The sequence below is a fragment of the Caretta caretta genome, chromosome 21, assembly GCF_965140235.1.
Source record: "Caretta caretta isolate rCarCar2 chromosome 21, rCarCar1.hap1, whole genome shotgun sequence".
NCBI classification, from domain to species: domain Eukaryota; kingdom Metazoa; phylum Chordata; order Testudines; family Cheloniidae; genus Caretta; species Caretta caretta.
The window spans coordinates 17,696,195-17,713,159 of NC_134226.1; the positions used below are offsets into that span (position 1 = coordinate 17,696,195).

The 16,965-nt window shown below is 54.6% G+C and overlaps 1 protein-coding gene across 1 annotated transcript in view; it reads right to left on the reverse strand.

The window, feature by feature from the left end:
- Window positions 1-16,618, reverse strand: part of SORT1 (sortilin 1) — a 35,457-nt gene extending 18,839 nt beyond the window's left edge. Inside the window, exons 1-6 of the mRNA XM_048826630.2 lie at window positions 16,414-16,618; window positions 6,840-6,899; window positions 3,805-3,878; window positions 2,334-2,436; window positions 1,654-1,824; window positions 1,195-1,268 (exon numbers count right to left, since the gene is read on the reverse strand). Coding sequence (XP_048682587.2) covers window positions 1,195-1,268; window positions 1,654-1,824; window positions 2,334-2,436; window positions 3,805-3,878; window positions 6,840-6,899; window positions 16,414-16,590 — 659 coding nt within the window. The 5' untranslated portion in view covers window positions 16,591-16,618. The remainder of the gene's footprint in view (window positions 1-1,194; window positions 1,269-1,653; window positions 1,825-2,333; window positions 2,437-3,804; window positions 3,879-6,839; window positions 6,900-16,413) is intronic.
- Between the last annotated feature and the right edge of the window lie 347 nt (window positions 16,619-16,965).

Consider the following 16,965-nt stretch of genomic DNA (forward strand, 5'->3'; position numbering starts at 1 on the left):
GCAGTGTAGCCATACCCATAATTGTACACAACATGGGGACACAGGTGAAGCCAGACTCCCTGAGCAGGGACAGCCTGTATCCCCGTGGTATACTGGGATTCTACAACACATGCACCAGCGAGGACTGCTACAGGCCTTTCAGAGACACGTGGGTCCTTTTGCTCAAAAGTCTGGGGAACATCCAAGGGGTTTGTGAACTGAAACCAGATACCATCCATACCGCACACACTGGCCCTGTCCAGGTAGTCACTGAAGGACTAGCTTGACTAGATTCAAGTAAGTTTGTGATGAAGCTTCTACTTATCAGAAGCAGGGCTGAGACCTAACAAACTCATGGCACCCAAGCCCATGGTTCCTAAACTGTTCCAGTCTGAACTGAAAGCTACTGGATGCACGTGTCATCTTGGTATCTAGGACCAGAATGCTGAATGGTATTGCTGACTTCAAGGGGTTCAAAATCCAGCGAGACTAAGCAAACTGGGATTCAGCTCCAAAAAATCCAAGGTCCTCTCACCTTTTCGGTGCCCTCCCTCCCTCTGTAGCAGCCAGGAAGGAGGATTGTGGGCATCCATAAGCAGAATCTGACATGAGCGGGTACAGCACAGACACACACTAAAGAAGTGAAGCAGCCAAGCAGGAACTGGAGTATTTATTAGACTGCTAAAGGTCTAAAGGAAGTGTGTGATGAACACAGACACTCAGATAACCCCAGTAAGGAAGGGTGGCTGGCCAGGTATGGGGAGGCTCCAGATCAGTCAGTTAGGTGAAACCAGTCAGGCAGGTTTTACTAGATGAGCCCAGCCAGAGGCCCGTGGCTGTGTGCGGAGTTCTAGGTACTCCATGTGAAAAGAGTGGAGGCTTCCATTGAGGGAACACTCAGTCCATGCTTTCCCGACCCTTAGAGAGCAGTTTGCTGCTCCTGATGGAAGAATCTGAGTCCAGGACACTGCACTGTGGCAGGGAAGGCTCCCCAACCCTCAGTGGGATGGGACACTTATTTCTAAATCAAAGCGTATTAAACATGAGTGGCATGTGCCCCTCATGCTGTTGGGCTTCCTCTATGGGAAAAGAGGGGACAGAAAAAGAGTGCAGGAGCATCAGTGGAAGAGCCACAAGCAGTGTTGAGCAGCTCCTGCTTTCCTTTGGCGGGAGAGCTTAGAGCAGCGGACACCGCGTTACCATTCGGCTACTCACCATTTTGCCAGACAAACAGCTTTGTGGATTTCTTCCCACTTCTCCCCAAAGTTCCTGGACACCCAAAGACTGTTCTGAAAAATTCAGTAGTCAGACAGGATTGCTGGTTACTGGCTGTGTTAACTCTAACGCTTCAAATAGCATCTGGCCTAAAAAAATGCAGAGCCAACCCTCTGAAATGGAACACACGTCAGGGCTTCTAAATACAAGGCCACATAACACTCCCTGGAAAGTACTGCCTGTAGGTTTCAGACTCAGGAATAGAAGTTCATCCCCCAGAAGCATAAAGGGCTAAAGGACACAGCAGCTGTGATTTGTCATTCTTCCCCTTGTGGGATGCTACCACCCGACCCCACCAGGTGTCGCTACAGAACTCAATCCCAGGACATCTCTCAGCGCATTCTGGGCGCTATGTACGAAAGCGGAGACAGGGGGAGTGGGACGCGTCTGGTCTCTTACTTCGGTGCTGAGGAGCAGCAGGTTGTCGGAGTTCTGCGGGTGGTATATGACCTGACTCTGGGGCTGAAAGGGGAGATCTGTCTGAGCAAAGTTCTTAGCATAATCAGACGATCTGAAGATCTTTCCTCCACGGCTCCCTCCAGGCACAGGCATGTCCCCTGTCAGAATCACCTAGACAAGGAGCAAGAGGGAGACCAGGTCAGCGAGGGTGCACATGCCTTCACTGCGACAGTCAGCCTCGGCCATGTCCCCCGCGCCGGCTGAACTGACCTGCTCCAACACAATGGGCAGCGTGTGGCTCACTCAGCCCCATTTCCCTGCAATGGGATCAGAATGTGCATTTCCTGGCAATGGGGCTCCAAGTGCTTCACAGGCTCTGGCTAAGCCCCAGAGAGATAGGCAGACAGGGAAACTGAGGCACAGAGCTGTGATGTGACTTCCCCTCCTTCTCCCAGCAGGTAAATGGAGTGTTGGGAGCAGTACCCAACCCAGGAGCACACCACCACCCCTCCTCTGAACACCAGTCAGCACTGCCATGTGGAGAGTTGCATTTCAATGAACAAAAGTGCATTGCTATGCAGCATGAATGCAGCCCTCATGAAGGCCAGCTCCATCCCTGACTCAGGAGCAGTTCAAGGGAGTGCATGCTGTCCAAGAGCACATCAGCAGCTGTCTCCTACCTTCCCCGAGTTCTCTGGTCCGATGGCCATCCCAAGCTCCGTCCGGATGAAGGTGTGGTTAATGAGCTTAGTGATGTCTATGAAAGTTTTTCCATAGTCCTCGCTGAGAGGAAAGAAAGTAGATGATGACTCTTTTAGAGCAGTGGTTCTCAAGCAGTGGCCTGGGGCCTCCCAGGGGGCCGCGAGCAGGTTTCAAGGGGTCTGCCAAGTGGCACCAGTTTAAACTCGCTGGGGCTCAGGGCAGAAAGCCAAATCCTCACCGCATGGGCCTGAAGCCCCACCACCCAGGGCTGAAGTAGAAGTCTGAGCAATGTAGTTTTGCGGGAGCTCCTGTGCTGTGGGGCCCTGGGGAACTGCCCTGCTTGTTACCCTCTAATGCTGGCCCTGGCTTTTCTATGCAGAAAACCAGTTGTTGAGGCACAGGTGGGCTGTGGAGTTTTTATAGAATGACGTGGGAGCCTCAGACAGAGAAAGGTTGAGAGCCCCTGGTCTAGGAGACACCTTGGGATGCAGCACAGGTGTCACTGATGCTTCAGGGACAACTGCTGGGATTAGAGAGCCTGAAAGAAGGGATGTCCTGGGCAACTCAAAGCAGCTGCTCAGTGCAGCTACCAGGCAAAGAACGGAAGCATTCCATGGAAAATGGCCCCTTTTCCAGCACTCAAGCTAGGGAGGAGCCAACCTGCAAGAGTTCCAATCACCCAGGACCAGGAACAGCCCAAAAGGGAGTCACAAGACCCCCAGACCAGTCCTGCATTGCTCAGCTCCAGCCTACAGGCTCCTTCCCCCCAAAAAAGGTGTTTACCCAGGACTGAGAATATTCCAGTCTCCAATGAGCTCTAATCCCCAAATCCTCTGCATCAGTGCAGAGGCGTCTGGGAAGCAGTGAGTACTGGTCACACCTGCCCATGAAGAACCAGGGCATGATTTGGGAGAGGGGAGTGAGTGACCGGGCACCACACACCAGGATCACCGAGTGCTAGCTCTTCACTGGCATGGAAACGGTCTCGGCGACTGAACGCCCAGATTCCCAGAGCAGCTGAGCAGCCCAGAGCTGTTCTTGTCACCCTGCAGCACGCCCACCCCACTGGGCTGGGCAGTTTCTTTGCATTCCTCACACTCTCCCAGGCACATCAGAGGAAGAGACAAGATACACCCAAGCCCTGGCAATTATCCCCACTCGAGGCATCGCCCATTCCTGTACGGCAGCCCAGCACCCATCAGCAGCGGTGACACAGTGGAGTGATTAGGCACCAGTTTAGAAGCCCTGCCTCCCCCACCACACCCCAAGGAGGCTGCCTGAGCCTGCTGGCAGCTCAGCCTCCCTCCAACTCCTCCCCCAGTGGCTACACCACCTTTACGGCTGGCCGCGAGTGAGCTGCAGCATCAGGTCGGACAGCCAGACGATGCAGCTCGCTAATCCACTGAGTTAATCAAATCAGCTGCATGCATCTGGTACCGGGGGCCTCACCTCCTGTAGAGTTTGGACTGCTTGAAACTCACGAACAGCAGCGGTAACTTGAATGTGGTCAGGACAAGAATAACCTGGCCAAAGAGAGGACCAGAGAGTCAATCCTGGGGAGGGCCATCAGGGAGAACCCATTAGCAGCCCCTCCCCCCGCCTGGCAGCCTGTGAGTGCAGCCCTCAGATCACCCCCTCCACTGGATTTACTGACCCCGGGAAGGGGGTTGACAGCCCCTTAAATACCCCGCCTCAGTCCAGTCACTTAGTGCTTTGACCAACCCTCCACGCCACTCTTACCCCTCTCCCAGGGAGGGTCGCTTTAACAGCAAGACAGGGACTCACTGGCCAAAAAGGTTTGTATTTGCCAGGGCGGGAAAGGAGTCTGGTGGAGAGGTACCCCCAAATCGCAGGGTGTGTGTGCTGTTGTCCGACAGCCATCTGGCCTCCAGCCAAATGCAGGGGAAGGTTATTGGCTCAACCCACCTTTCTCAAGGAACAGCAAATCCCAATGTCTTTAAGGCACCAAATGCCACAAGCTAGTATCTACAGATGGGTTTACAGGGGTATACGGCACCTTCACCTTCCAACAGGCAGCCACGTCTAGGGTGGAAGGCACCAAGCTATGGACAGCACAATGCACAACACTGATAAAAGGCGGGGGTGTTGGCCAGGCTTTAGGGGACTCCATTCACCCCTGAGAAGGGCTGACGGATCTTTGATGTCCACTGCCCAGACAAGACCTTGGGATGTAAGGTCTTGCCTCGCAGGCCCACACATGGGGAGGTTGAGGAGCTGAACCAACTCTGCCAGGGCTTGAGCCAATGATTCCAGGGAGACTAAGAACTTCAGACATGGGCTTGAGCCTCCAAGCTGCTCTGCGAGAGCCTTGTCCAGAACGCAGCGGGTGAGGGAGGCTGGCTGCCTCAGCAGTTCTTTCCTGCAGGAGCCCACAGGAGTGTAGGTTATCCTGCCTGATAAAGACAGCCCAGCCCTGCCCTGCCCGGAGCTGTAATTTAGAGGGGCAATTCCAGGGGTTGGAGGAGCAGCCGCCTTGTGATAGCTCGACAGACAAACCCTCCGACGCCAGCTGCTCAGCGAGCAGTGCTGGCTGTGAAGGTTTCCTTGCAGCAGCTCCCTTGCTCCATTTTCAGACACTTCTAATGAGCGTCAGTCACACAAGAGCACAGCTCAGCAGCATCCCACTCCTCAAAGGCCTGGAGCTTCCATAGATCCCAAGGCCTGAAGGGATCACTGCAATGTTCCCTCTAATTTTTACATCCATGTGCGGAATTAATTTTGTTATGTGCACCAATATGGAGGTGATGAGTGGCGGGGGTGCAGAAGGGGGCTCAGGGCTAGGGCAGAGGGTTGGGATGCGGGGCTTGAGGGCTCCTAGTGGGGGTGCAGGCTCTGGGGCAGAGGGTTGGGGTGTAGGGGGTGAAGGCTGTGGCTGGGGCAGAGGGTTGGGATGTGTGGGGGGAGCTCCTGCTGGGGGTGCAGGCTCTGGGGCTCAGGCAGAGGGTTGGAGTGCAGGGGGGCGGGGTGCACTGAGGGCTCCAGCTGGGGGTGCAGGCTCTGGACTGGGGTTAAGGATGAGGGGTTTGGGGTGCAGGCTTCCCCAGGGAGAGAGAGGACTCCCCCCCAGCCCTTTCTTGCTGCAGCAGCCCGTGGCCAGGGGAGAGGTGCCTCTCCCCGCCACAGCCCTACATGCCCCTTACCTCTCTCCTCTGCAGTACAGGCCCCAGTGGCTGCGCACCTGCACAGCCCTAGGGAACTTGGGACCACTGTGATCCTCCAGTCGGACCTCCTGCACAGCACAGGCCAGAGACCTGCCCCCCAATCACTCCTCGAGCCCATCTTTTAGGCAAACTTCCCATCTGGATTTAAAGATGGGCAGTAACGGAGAATCCACCACGCCCCTCGGTCAGTTGTTCCAATGGTTAATTACTCTCGCCATTAAAAATTTACTCCTTATTTCCAGTCTGAATTTGTCTAGCTTCAACTTCCAATTCAGACTGCAAGTAAGGCATCTATTTTGGAAGCTGGGCTCTCAGCGATGCCATGCCGGGACGTCAAGATGGATTTAGCATCAACGGGCCACAGGCTGTCTCAGTGCAGCAGGTGAAGGAAGAGGAGCACATATCCCTGCCCCACCCCCGAGGCTAACAATGGGGCCGTGTAAACCCTCCATCCCTAGCTCAGGAGGAAGGAGCCCTGCTGGCCATTTCTTACCAGAGCAAAAGGGGGCGGCTCCCCCAACCCGTCAGGGTCAGACAACGCAACGCTCCCCCTCGAATCTGTCTAGACCCTTGTGCTGCATCACCCCTGTAACACCTGGGTACCTTCCACCATGTCTGCTGCCTGCAGGTTGTTCTCTCCCCAGAGGGTAGAGTTTAGTTAGGGGGTGGGGGGGTTAATTTTAAAATATTTATTTTTATTTCTATGTATTTAAATGTTGGGCCCTCTGGAGCAAGACAGAGCCAGATACAGCAGCCAATGGGCAGCGGGCCCTGCTAACATAATGGCAGCCACGGCCTGCAGCAGCTGCTGCAGAAGGGGTCTTGTGCTGGTCTACATGCAGGTTTGTACTGAGAGTTAAAGTAATGCAACCCTCCACGGTGGGCACAGACACATCAGGGTAAAGGTGTCCTATCGGCGTAGCTTATTCCTGTAACTGTGCCGAAATAAGCGATACCAGTCTAAGCACAGTTCTACCAACATAACTGTACCCCTGCTGTAGGTTGCGCCCCTGCTGTAGGTTATGTAGATTTGTGCCATTTTTAACTATAATGGCTTCTACAGTAATTTAGCTGGAGTGTTAGACCAGCCCCCACCAGGGACCTTCCTAGGCAGGATTAAACGTATGGACACGCAGAACACTGGGAGTGTCCAATAGTCAGGAATGCTTGTGCCCAAGGTTCAAGGATTCCAGGAAGTGAAGTCGTGCTTCCCAGCTGCCTCTCCAGCTTGCTCACCCCCTGCTACTCGTCATTTCAAAGGGTTACCTTTCAAAGCCCGTTCAGATCAAATGCGCTACTTACTCCAGTGCTGTCTCCAACCCAGGAGAGCGATACAGTGCCGCTGAAGTCATCAAAGACATACTGCAAGGAAAAAGATCGGAGTCACATCCAAACTTCCACGCTCCACATCCCAGATCAGGCAACAAGACCCTTTACTTCCTGTCACCAGAGGGGAGAGGATCAGGAGGAATTTGATCGGCATAGCGGAGTACCCCCTGGTTACACACCATCCCAAGGCAGTAATAACCACCCAGCCGCCAGCCAAGATTTGTCCATCCCACTGGCATTTCCCTCCCCCTCATCACAGGTTGCCTGGGGTTCCCTGTGCAGTCTATTGCTGAATCAGTAAAGCCAGGAGACACACCCCACCAGGGGCTTTTTCCCAGCTTCATGCTCCCTCAGGTGGCTTCCTTCACTGACCCACACACATCGCCTTACATGGGATGTTACTGAAATGCCCGGTGGATTTTTGCCACGCACCCTGTGTGTGACAACTCAACAGAGTTTGTCTCCTTAGCAGATCTCATGGGCAGGTGTCCCGAGTCCTCTTCTCTCGCTCGATACCATCCTGCCCCTTCGGTAGTTCAGGTAACACTGGGCGGCTTGTGCTGGGCAGGCAGAGCGAAGCAGAACTCATGCTTTTTGGGCCAAAGGTGCTAAGTTCAACCCCCACCGACCACCTCTCCAAGGGGCTGATGGGCTCATGTTTGAACTGCAGAGCCATCTTGTCTCTACCCCCAAAGCTTTACAGGGGCCTTTCCCCTTAGCACTTGATGCTCATCAGCGAAGTTACTGCAATGTGGAAAAAGCGTAGTCAGGTTCCCCTCGTGTCTGCCCTTGACACACACGCACAGGCATGACAGCAGCTCTGCTAGGGGAAGCTGATTTCACTTTTGGTTCTGCTGAAGTGCAGATGCTTGCCCAGTGTGGTCACCCTCACCTAATGGGGTTTCATTGCTAAACCAGGAGCCAGAGCCCCACAAGCGTCATGAAGCCAGAGATCGTTTACAGTCCAGCCCTGTGAGAACACAGGAGTGAGCAGCACAGACTGCTCCCAGGTCCCACACCCTCATGAGTTAACAACAATGCTGCTCCTATCAGAGAGCGCCCCAGCAGCCAGCTGGCATCGAGAGGGGCAGTAATGGCTGAAAGTTAAGCAGAGCTGGACTCTTTTCCTGCTGGACATTACTAGTCACCCGTAAGAGCAGCACCATGCTGACAAGAAACACACTGGTGCATTCGCTTGGCCTTGCAGAGCAGTAAAACTGGGCTGTGCACTTTATCACGAGCTCTAGAGTAAACAGTGCAGCCCTGCCAGCCTGCAAAGGCATCTGCATCCAGACAGCATTTTCCACAGCTCCTGCTGGCTACCAGGCAGGATCACAGCAAAAGGTGCACAGAACGCTCCCGCTAAGCAAAGGGACAACTGGACCTGGCTTCAGAAGCCAAGAGGGACTCCAGAGAGACGAAGCCAGCAGAGCAGCGATGCTGGGATTTGGCTAGCTAGCGCCATGTTAGTGCCAAGGAGGAACCTGGCAATGCAAATATTCCCCTGAGCAGAACAATAAACGCCATCAGTGCCCTGCCCTGCAGTCTCAAAGGTTGCCTCATAATCTGTTCACAATCTCACTACATTTTGAGGCTCTCCATGTTACAGCTCAGCAGGCACTTACGCCATAATCCTAGATCAATGGCTGAGCTGGACAGGACACAGACCGAGATCTGGGTTGCAGGCAGAGAAACCTCTCCCCCTCCCAAAGCAGTGACTCCGAGACACCTGTGCATCTGGGAACAGGAATCCCAGCATTCTACAAGCAAAACCTGGGAGATGACCAGACAGTCACGATGGAAATACACCTGGGACCTTGTAATGCTCTGTTGTGAGAGGCCCTCAATACCTTGACTGCAACAGGAGAAGTGCTACCAGTTTCAGCCTCAGGCATCCAGTTACCTTTGCTGGAGGGGGTGGGAGGGGAAGAGAGACCAAAGTAATACCTTGGGGAGAGTGTAGAATGCCGTTTCTTCACAGCCATGGGCACCTTGGGGCCTCAGTGGTGCAGGGGCGGGGCAGTACCAACACGGGTACTGAGCTATGCCAGACCTGTGCAAAAGGGAGGCTCCTGGGGAGACCAGAAGGAAGACGAAGGGAGACAGGGAGGCTGTGGAGAAGGCTCTTGCACCAACAAAGAGCTGGACCAGAGAGAGCTGATGCTATACAAACAAGAGGAGCAGAAGACAGAAAATCCAAGACGTGGGCTGGAGCGACCCCTTGGAGCATCACTAGCCTGGGTGACTCTGAAACGGACCCAGAACAATGCGGAGTTTGATGCAGTCTCACCTTTTGGAGTGTGCAGGAAGGGGCTGATCATATGCTTGAGTGGAGGAAACTGGGACTTTGGGAGACAGGGGAGGGATTTTTCAGAAGACAAGGAGCGAGACATGGAGACACACATGGGGACTTGCCACAGCCAGGGATTGGCCCAGTGAGTCAGGTGAAGGAGGAAAGTTCTGGACAAGAGAGAGGGGTGGCAGAGGGACTTTCCGAGCAAAGGAAGGAAAGAGGAAATGACATGTACAGCATAAGGGGGCAGGGGCTGGCCCATCCGTTCAGTGGCGCGTCAGGGTAAGGGTGGTGGGTATGGTACGGTGCAGACAAAGAGCAGAACCTGTGAGCTGCAGAAAAGGGGAGAGCTGTGCCCCTCCTCCCCTGGAGCCAGTGCGGCACTAACGGATTCATCTGAGAGACACCTATTACCATCTCATTAAAAAAATAGAAGAAATGTAAATTAGCTGTGTGCGTGACAGATCGGACCGGGGATACCAACGGGGGTTACAGACATGCCAAAGTGAACGTAATCCAGACAACATAGGGGCTTCGAGTGGGAGGAAACGCAAGGGGGAAATTTACAAATGATTGGCAAAAAAATCCCTGCTACCAACCACCTCCAAACATGGAGGCTGACTCTGCATCACTGTCCTAGCCATCCCTAACCCCAGGCAAATCCGCCTCTTTGCTCCCCTCCTCCCAGGAGGGAGCAGCTCCATAAAGATACTGCTTTGAGCCAGATGGGGACCAGTTCTCTGAGAGCACCCAGGCACTCCCCTGACACATGGCTCAAGCACACAATAATCCCAACAGGCTTCCTAACCCCCTCCACTTCAGCCAAACAAGATCGGGAAGATCTTCAGCCAAGCAAGATCTGTTTCCCTGGGAATGAAGTTGTGCTTTAATCTTGCCAGGCCTCATGCTATGAGGCCACAAACCATCCACTGGACGGCCGTGTGACAGGAGGCCACTCTGCTATACAGCAGTGTAAAAGACCTTGCGTTTTCAGCCGACAGGTCCATCAGTAACCAAGCTTCATGGTGGCATAGCCCCTGCTGCTCAGTCTCTGTTAATAAAGGATGATTTTAAGGGCGTTACAGCTCCTCTTCCTGCAGGAACGGAAGAGATGGGCTTAGCATTTAATTACAAGTACACGGCAATGAGTTCTTACTGCTAGGAGGGGCTCTGTGGAGAGCAGGCCTCCCACCTCCTACGAGATGACACTTGGCCCACGGCAGGGGTGCAGGCGCTGAACTAGGAACTCCAGGAGCGGCAGCTGCAGCAGCACAAAGAGTTTGCTGTCTAAACGCAGGACTCTGCACGAGAGGGGCTGGCACACCCGGTGATATCACCGTGCTAGCAGGTTAGTGGGCGGATTCAGGGCTTGCTTGACTAGCGGCAGGATAGACCCACTCTTCTTAAGCAGTCAAAACTTGCTTACACACAACTCCTTAGCACAGGTGCTGGCAACTCAAAGGCATTTCACGTCAGCACTGACCATCCCTCAGGGAGGCAGAAGGAAAGCTACTTTGTAAGTGATCACAGAGTGTTTAACAGCTAAGCCTCAACACCACAGTGTACAGGGAAGGAGCATGAAGAGATCTCTTCCCAGGGCACTGAAATTGCAACCACCTCTGGGACGGAACATGGCAGCTGTTTGTTATTATACAGTCACAGCTGGAGAACCCGACCAACCTCAGCATCTCATCTTGCTAAGCACCACACAAACAGCCCCTGTCATGCAGCGCTTGCACAACAGCCCATGCGCAGCCCCCTAGGCCACGCTGCCTCTTACATATAAGGCAACAAAACACTTCGCTCCCGAAGAGGTCTGCCCATACGGCATGTTTAACCAGAAGAAACGCCTGCAGAGGGAGGAGGAGTTGTTATTACTCTGCAAGCCAGCTGGCAGGTGCTATGCACGGACTTGGCAGCTAAGGCAGGAGAGCACTCAGGCTGATGCTAGCCTCGCCTCACCCCTCCCTGGATTTGCAGGTGTACTCCTGAGCTAGGAAGTTTTCAAACCCTTCAGGAGGCAGCCACACATGGGCACACGTTTCAGCATCTGATCAGAGAAGGAAACCCCAGCAATCAACAGAATTAAACCCACTGGCCTCTCCTCACCCGGACTGCTGCTGGGAAGCTTTGGAGCGGACATCCCAGCAGAGCGAGAATCCCAGGAAGAAGTGCTGCTGCAAGACAGAGCTGTTTAATGCAGGCAGCAGTCTGCAGAGGGTTTGGGGATTTACCGGAACCGGCCTGCGCGAGGAGGGGATGGAAGGAGGGTCTTGTGACATCTGACTTGGCCAACTAGGGAGCAGCACTTCAGCTGTACAGAAACTGCAGCCAGGCCTCCCTGGACTGAACATTGACAGACCCTCTTCCCCCCCACGGGGAAGAGACTATATTCCCCACAGACACACACAGTCATACCTGAGATGTGGGGCCTCTCAAGCATAAAGCAGAAGACTCTGGGAGGAGAGGACCCTCAAGGGCTGGGGGAGAGCAAGCTGAACAAAAAGAGAGGCTGAGAGCTGTGTAAGCCCTGGTCTATACTAGAACTTTAGGTCGAATTTAGCAGCGTTAAATCGATGTAAACCTGCACCCGTCCACACGATGAAGCCCTTTATTTCGACTTAAAGGGCTCTTAAAATCGATTTCCTTACTCCACCCCTGACAAGTGGAATAGCACTTAAATCGGCCTTGCCGGGTCGAATTTGGGGTACTGTGGACACAATTTGACAGTATTGGCCTCCGGGAGCTATCCCAGAGTGCTCCACTGTGACTGCTCTGGACAGCACTCTCAACTCAGATGCACGATTGTCTGCCGTTGCTCTGACGCAGGGAGGGGCGACTGACCACATGGCTTACAGGGTTGGCTTACAGGGAGTTAAAATCAACAAAGGGGGTGGCTTTACATCAAGGAGTATTTCAGGCAGGACTTCATGGAGGGTTCCAATAAGAAATGGTGCATCTAAGTTATTGTTCTTTTGGAACAAGCAGGTTGGTCTGGCCTCTGATTGATACATGGCTAGATTTACCTCGCTGCACCTTCTCTGTGAGTGATCGCAGTGTGACCTAGAGGAATGAGTCCCCTAGACGGGGGGCGGGGTTGCAAATGAGAACAAAACAAATCTGGTCTATTTCTTGTTTTGATACACTCCATCTATCTTTTACATCTTTGCCGGCAGCAGACGGTGCAGAAGGACTGCATGCCATCCACATCCCATGGCTGCTCGGCAGAAGATGGTACAAGAGGACTGCTAGCAATCCGTATCACCTGCCTGCTCACCATAAGACGGTTCAATAGGACTGACTGCAGGACTAAAGAGAATGACCTGGTCAAGTCACTCCAAATTTAGTCCCTGCGCCAATGTCTGTCCAGCTGCTCCAGGCCGACGTGGCCAGGAGCACCTCAGACATGACGATGACGGCTACCAGTCGTATTGCACCGTCTGCTGCCAGAAGGCAATGGGTTGCTGCTACTGTGTAGCAATGCAGTACCGCGTCTGCCAGCACCCAGGAGACATACGGTGACGGTTACCTGAGCGGGCTCCATGCTTGCCGTGGTATGGCGTCTGCACGGGTAACTCAGGAAAAAAGGCGCGAAACGATTGTCTGCCCTTGCTTTCACGGAGGGAGGGAGGGAATGGGGGCCTGACGATATGTACCCAGAACCACCCACGACAATGTTTTAGCCCCATCAGGCATTGGGATCTCAACCCAGAATTCCAATGGGCAGCGGAGACTGCGGGAACTGTGGGATAGCCACCCACAGTGCAACGCTCCAGAAGTCGACTCTAGCCTCGGTACTGTGGAAGCGCTCCGCCGAGTTAATGCACTTAATGCACTTAGAGCATTTTCTGTGGGGACACACACACTCGAATATATAAAACCGATTTCTAAAAAACCGACTTCTATAAATTAGACCTAATTTCGTAGTGTAGACATACCCTAAGAAGATCCCAGATTTCACTCCCTCTTCAGGAGTCCAGAGGCCCATAATAAAAGTGTAAGAGCTATGGCTCGCTCTCTAGTCTCCAACAGGCACGATCCATTCTATCGCAGATGGCTAGGACAAAACACTGCCAGCCCAAGCAAACAAATGCTCATATTCTTCTCTGGGCTGAGACACCATGTTATTTAACAATGCTGATTTCTGACACAGCCTGTTTCTTTTAGACACGAAGTGCTTTTTACATGCCCACAGAAGCTATGCGCTGAAGTGGGAGAGGATGGGATTGTGGGTCAGACAAAGAAACAGGAATCAGCTCTGTTCCCAGCTCTGTCACATACTGGCTTTGGGCAAGACACTTGCCCTCTCTAAGCCTCAGTTTCTCAACTGTAAAATGGGACAAAACTGCCTGTGTTACAGGGAGGTTGGGATGCTAAACTCAGTGTTAGTAAAGGGCTTTGCCAACTCGGGAAGCCCAAGAGGATTTTTAAGGCTCAGCACCAGCTCCAGACAGAGTAAGATGACAGCAGATACACTGCAGAATACCATTATACCATAGGGCACATCCACCGCAAAGGCAGGATACAGCACCCACAGATGATGTAACATCACATTGGGATTACACACCCCCAGCATGTCAGGAAGAGTAAGGAAATGAATCCCAACTTTTGATCCTACATCAGGTACAGAAGAGGCCGATAGAAATGGGCTTAAAACCCAAGGCAAGTCAGTTCACAAGCCTGGTGAGTGATAGGACTTCGCCACTAGTTGCTACAGAATCTAAGGTTTCAGAGGAGCAGCCGTGTTAGTCTGTATTCACAAAAAGAAAAGGAGGACTAGTGGCACCTTAGAGACTAACCAATTTATTTGAGCATAAGTTTTCGTGATGCATCCGATGAAGTGAGCTGTAGCTCACGAAAGCTCATGCTCAAATAAATTGGTTAGTCTCTAAGGTGCCACTAGTCCTCCTTTCTTTTTACAGAATCTAAGGCTTTGGTCCTTATGGTTGTGAAGAAAACCTTCCAAATGTGAATTCCATGTAAAACGATGCAGTGCCTGTCTTCCCGAGTCGGCAGACAGTGCCTCTACTTCTGCTCATAGCTTTGCCAAACAGCAGCATGAAATTAACAAGAACGCTGAGAATGCTGCGGTCTGTAGGCAAAACTGACCAGGATCATCACTTCTGGCTTTAGAATCTAGGTCTCTTTCTCCCAGCACTTGCTAATTTGGAAAGCTAAAAGCAGAGGCAGACACTGGAGCTGCTCCTAGGGGAGAAGGGCTCAAAGAAGAGGCTGGGGAAAGAAGGGGAATAGTAGGGACACTCCCTCCCTGGCTTGCAGGAGCCCAGAAGCTCTGTGGGATGAGTAGAGGAAACCTCTGCCCTTCCAAGCAGCCAGGAAGCTCACCTATTTGAGGCAGGTATGGTGTGAGGGGAGGGAGGGGAGATAAGTCTGCCAGACACAGTTCTGCCTCTCAGGGGATCCCCAAAAAGGCAATACATCTCAGGTACAGAATTAAACCACAAAGAAAAACACCAAGAGTGAAACAAACATCTGCTAAAGCCATGAAGGGAATACGGAGAGATAGGAGGGATACAGAAAGAACCAAATAATAGGATTTTCTACAGCAGATTATTAATGCAACAGCAGCACTGAATTGCCCGGCTATAGTTAAGGGCCTGTTACAGTTTTGATTCTATGCCCCTGTGCTCACGGTCAGTGGAGCACAGGTTCCTGCAGTACGCGTACAGGTGCAATCTTTGGAGAAATTGCACTGTACCAAGTCAGTGAACTGTGGCTCTCAGATGACTCAGGGGAAAGGGGAATGATAGATGTCTCTAAAAACCCACCACCTGCTGCTGCAGAGTTCCAAGGATGCACCAAGGTGCGACAAGACTCAGTGCCTCAGACCCTTAATCTCACGGGAGCAGCAGCACGGGCCCCTCTGCCGCTCACTCAGCATCAGAAGAGCGACCTGTTTGCAACCTCACTTTGAAAGTCAGGGAGAAGTTACAATGCTGTTCAGGTGAAGACACATCAAGGTGTTTAACATTGACGGGTTCTCCGTCTTCTATCTATGGGCCTGCTATAGTGCACAGACTAGCCCGATTCTGTCCTGCTCTGACACATGCAGGTAAACCAAGTGCTCAGACATTAGAGATACCTCTCTAACTCCAGGCAAAATGCGTTCCATTATCCCCATTCAATGGAGGGGAAACAGAGGCACCAACCTAGGAAGTGACTTACCAAAGGTCACATTGACATTTGCCATATTACACACTCAGGTGGCAGGAACCTGCTCGACACAAACTTAACCCCTCAGCTCCTGGCTGTGCAGGCAAAGACCAGCCCACAAGCGACTCCCCCCCCATCCCGACTGTATGCAGAGATTTCTTGAAGGCACATGGGGCAATTAGTGCTGGAAAAGAAGGTGGGAGGCCCAGCTTTAGCACTCCCGCCGCCCAAGACAAGGGCTCCCTCGCTGCAAGAGGAGGAAGGTGAATCGCTGTCCTTGGGGCTCTGCTAAGAGGCAAAGACCAAGGCAGCTTGGGGGTCCCCAAGACCAGGCAGGCATGGCTGGCACAGAGCAGCGCCCCCTATTCTGGGCAGGGCAAGATCATCAGCGGCGGGGGTGGGGGCTCTGTCGGCCCCCCGGCGTTGGCGGGGCGGCGGGGGGGGCTCTATCGGTCTGTCGGCCCCCCGGCCGCGGGGGCTCTGTCGGTCTGTCGGCCCCCCGGCATTGGCGGGTCCGGGAGGGGGCACTGTCGGTCTGTCGGGCCCCCGGCGTTGGCGGGGCGGCCGGGGGGGGGGCACTGTCGGTCTGTCGGCCCCCCGGCGTTGGCGGGTCCGGGGGGGGCACTGTCGGTCTGTCGGTCCCCCGGCGTTGGTGGGGCGGCCGGGGGGGGGGCACTGTCGGTCTGTCGGCCCCCCGGCGTTGGCGGGTCCGGGAGGGGGCACTGTCGGTCTGTCGGGCCCCCGGCGTTGGCGGGGCGGCCGGGGGGGGGCACTGTCGGTCTGTCGGCCCCCCGGCGTTGGCGGGTCCGGGAGGGGGCACTGTCGGTCTGTCGGGCCCCCGGCGTTGGCGGGGCGGCGGGGGGGGCTCTATCGGTCTGTCGGCCCCCCGGCCGCGGGGGCTCTGTCGGTCTGTCGGCCCCCCGGCATTGGCGGGTCCGGGAGGGGGCACTGTCGGTCTGTCGGGCCCCCGGCGTTGGCGGGGCGGCCGGGGGGGGGCACTGTCGGTCTGTCGGCCCCCCGGCGTTGGCGGGTCCGGGGGGGGCACTGCCGGTCTGGCGGCCCGGGGTCCCGGCCCCTCACCTGGTAGGTGTTGTTGCCCAGGACGGGCTCGAACCCGCGGAGCTCCCGGCAGCCCGGCTCCGCCGCCCGCCGCCTCCGCAGGAGCCCGGCGCGGGCCCCCTCCAGCCGGCCGGGTCCGGGCAGCAGCAGCAGCAGCAGCAGGAGGGTCCCGCGCAGCGCAGCCGCCCGCAGCCCCATCGCCACGAACCAGCCCGAGCCCCGCCAGCGCCCGGACCCCGGCTTCGCCGCGCCCCGCCTACAGCCACCCCATTGGGCAGCACGCACCCATCTGCCACGTCTCATTGGTTAAAGGAAACAGCAGTCTCCGCTCCAGGAAACAAGCCCCGCCCTCCCTGATGGCTCTGTCCCTGTTCGTGCGGCCGCTCGCGCCTCAGACTTCTGATTGGCTTCATGAGCTGTCCGTCTCTACCCTCGCAAGCTCTCACACCGTCCCCCTAGCAACGTAACGTGGGCCAAGCCTGAGCAGACCCTTTACCTTCTGATTAGCTTCCCACGCCCAGAGGTGGGCACAGAACCGGGGCAGCCCGGCCAGGCCTTGCCCTAGGCCCCCTC